This window comes from Boleophthalmus pectinirostris, unplaced genomic scaffold, assembly GCF_026225935.1.
Source record: "Boleophthalmus pectinirostris isolate CB_2022bp ecotype Guang Dong unplaced genomic scaffold, ASM2622593v1 HiC_scaffold_22, whole genome shotgun sequence".
Taxonomy (NCBI): Eukaryota; Metazoa; Chordata; class Actinopteri; order Gobiiformes; family Gobiidae; genus Boleophthalmus; species Boleophthalmus pectinirostris.
In genome coordinates this window covers 42950349-42952848 of record NW_026571190.1, presented here as the reverse complement: position 1 = coordinate 42952848, position 2500 = coordinate 42950349, and the positions used below count along the sequence as shown (strand labels likewise).

Sequence of the window (2500 nt, the reverse complement as noted above, 5' to 3'; positions counted from 1 at the left end):
GTTCTTGTGTTCTTCTCGTTCTTGTGTTCTTCTCGTTCTTCTTGTTCTTGTGTTCTTATGTTTTTGTGTTCTTCTCGTTCTTCTTGTTCTTGTGTTCTTCTTGTTCTTGTGTTCTTCTCATTCTTCTTGTTCTTGTGTTCTCCTTGTTCTTCTCATTCTTCTTGTTCTTGTGTTCTTCTCGTTCTTCTCATTCTTCTTGTTCTTGTGTTCTTCTTGTTCTTCTTGTTCTCGTGTTCTTATGTTATTGTGTTCTTGTGTTCTTGTGTTCTTATGTTCTTGTGTTCTTATGTTCTCGTGTTCTTATGTTCTCGTGTTCTTCTCGTTCTCGTGTTCTTATGTTCTTGTGTTCTTCTCGTTCTCATGTTCTTATGTTCTCGTGTTCTTGTGTTCTTATGATCTTGTGTTCTTATGTTCTTGTGTTCTTATGTTCTCGTGTTCTTATGTTCTCGTGTTCTTCTCGTTCTCGTGTTCTTATGTTCTTGTGTTCTTCTCGTTCTCATGTTCTCGTGTTCTTGTGTTCTTATGATCTTGTGTTCTTATGTTCTCGTGTTCTTCTCGTTCTCGTGTTCTTATGTTCTTGTGTTCTTCTCATTATGATCTCATGTTCTTATGTTCTTGTGTTCTTGTGTTCTTCTCGTGTTCTCGTGTTCTCTCAGCGATCTCTCCGGCCGACGTGAACTACTACGAGACCCTGAGCACGCTCCGCTACGCCAACCGCGCCAAGAACATCATCAACAAACCCACGGTGAACGAGGACGCCAACGTCAGGCTCATCCGAGAACTGCGGGCGGAGATCGCTCGGCTCAAGGCGCTGCTGCTGCAGGGGAACCAGGTACGGAACGGCAGAACGTTCCAGAAGACGACTTTAGTCCACGTTCGCTTTTCAAAATTAATGTTTAATTTTAATTATTTTGGTTTGATTCCAGATCGCGCTGCTGGACTCGCCCACGGCTCTGAGCATGGAGGAGAAACTGCACCAGAACGAGGCCCGGGTCAGTCCAGATTTAGACCCCGTTTAGACCTGGTTTAGTCCTGGTTTAGATCTGGTTTAGTCCTGGTTTAGACCTGGTTTAGTCCTGATCTTTCTTCTTTCTGCAGGTTTTGGAGTTGACTAAAGAATGGACCAATAAATGGAACGAGACTCAGAACATCCTCAAGGTACAGAGTTTATTCAGTCCTGGTTCAGTCCTGGTTCAGTTCTGGTTCAGTCCTGGTTCAGTCCTGGTTCAGTTCTGGTTCAGTCCTGGTTCAGTTCTGGTTCTTGGTTTCAGGAGGAGACTCTGGCGTTGCGTAAAGAGGGTATCGGCGTCGTTCTGGACTCAGAGCTTCCTCATCTCATCGGCATTGACGACGATCTGCTCAGCACCGGGATCATCCTGTACCACCTGAAGGTACCAGTGCCTCAGGAGCTTCAGGGGATTCAGTGTCTTCAGGGGCTTCAAGGGGCTTCAGAAGCTTCAGGGGCTTCAGGAGCTTCAGTGTCTTCAGGGGCTTCAAGGGGCTTCAGAAGCTTCAGGGTCTTCAGGGGCTTCAGGAGCTTCAGGGGATTTAGTGGCTTCAGAAGCTTCAGGAGCTTCAGGAGCTTCAGGGGCTTCAGGAGCTTCAGGGGCTTCAGGGGCTTCAGGAGCTTCAGAAGCTTCAGGGGATTTAGTGGCTTCAGAAGCTTCAGGAGCTTCAGGAGCTTCAGGAGCTTCAGGGGCTTCAGGAGCTTCAGGGGCTTCAGGAGCTTCAGGGGCTTCAGGGGCTTCAGGAGGCTTCAGGGGCTTCAGGGGCTTCAGGGGCTTCAGGAGCTTCAGGGGCTTCAGGGGCTTCAGGGGCTTCAGGGGCTTCAGGGGCTTCAGGGGCTTCAGGGGCTTCAGGGGCTTCAGGAGCTTCAGGAGCTTCAGGGGCTTCAGGGGCTTCAGGAGCTTCAGGAGCTTCAGGAGCTTCAGGAGCTTCAGGGGCTTCAGGAGCTTCAGGGGCTTCAGGAGCTTCAGGAGCTTCAGGAGCTTCAGGAGGTTCAGGAGTTCACTTCTGTGTCTGGAGACTCAGAGAAACAACGATATTCAATATAAGATCGACTCGTTGGATCTTGGTGTTGGTGGATTCACTCATCGTTCGTTCATTCGTTTTTCAAAATAAAACCAAAAATAAGAAAATGAAAAGAGAAAGTCGTATCGAATCGTGGTGAAATCGTCATATCGAATCGTGGTGAAATCGTCGTATCGAATCGTGGTGAAATCGTCGTATCGAATCGTGGTGAAATCATCGTATCGAATCGTGGTGAAATCGTCGTATCGAATTGTGGTGAAATCGTCGTATCGAATTGTGGTGAAATCGTCGTATCGAATCGTGGTGAAATCGTCGTATCGAATCGTGGTGAAATCGTCGTATCGAATCGTGGTGAAGTGGTCAAATCGAATTGTGGTGAAATTGTCGTATCGACTCGTGGTGAAATCCTCGTATTGAGTCGTATCGACTCTTGGTAAAGTCGTCGTATCGACTCGTGGTGAAATCGTCG

At 47.6% G+C, this 2500-nt stretch overlaps 1 protein-coding gene across 1 annotated transcript in view; it reads left to right on the top strand.

The window, feature by feature from the left end:
- The window catches only part of kif16ba (kinesin family member 16Ba), a 45468-nt gene that overhangs the window by 16732 nt on the left and 26236 nt on the right, over positions 1 to 2500 (top strand). The window contains exons 10-13 of the mRNA XM_055158541.1: positions 657 to 832; positions 927 to 992; positions 1099 to 1158; positions 1272 to 1391. Coding sequence (XP_055014516.1) covers positions 657 to 832; positions 927 to 992; positions 1099 to 1158; positions 1272 to 1391 — 422 coding nt within the window. The remainder of the gene's footprint in view (positions 1 to 656; positions 833 to 926; positions 993 to 1098; positions 1159 to 1271; positions 1392 to 2500) is intronic.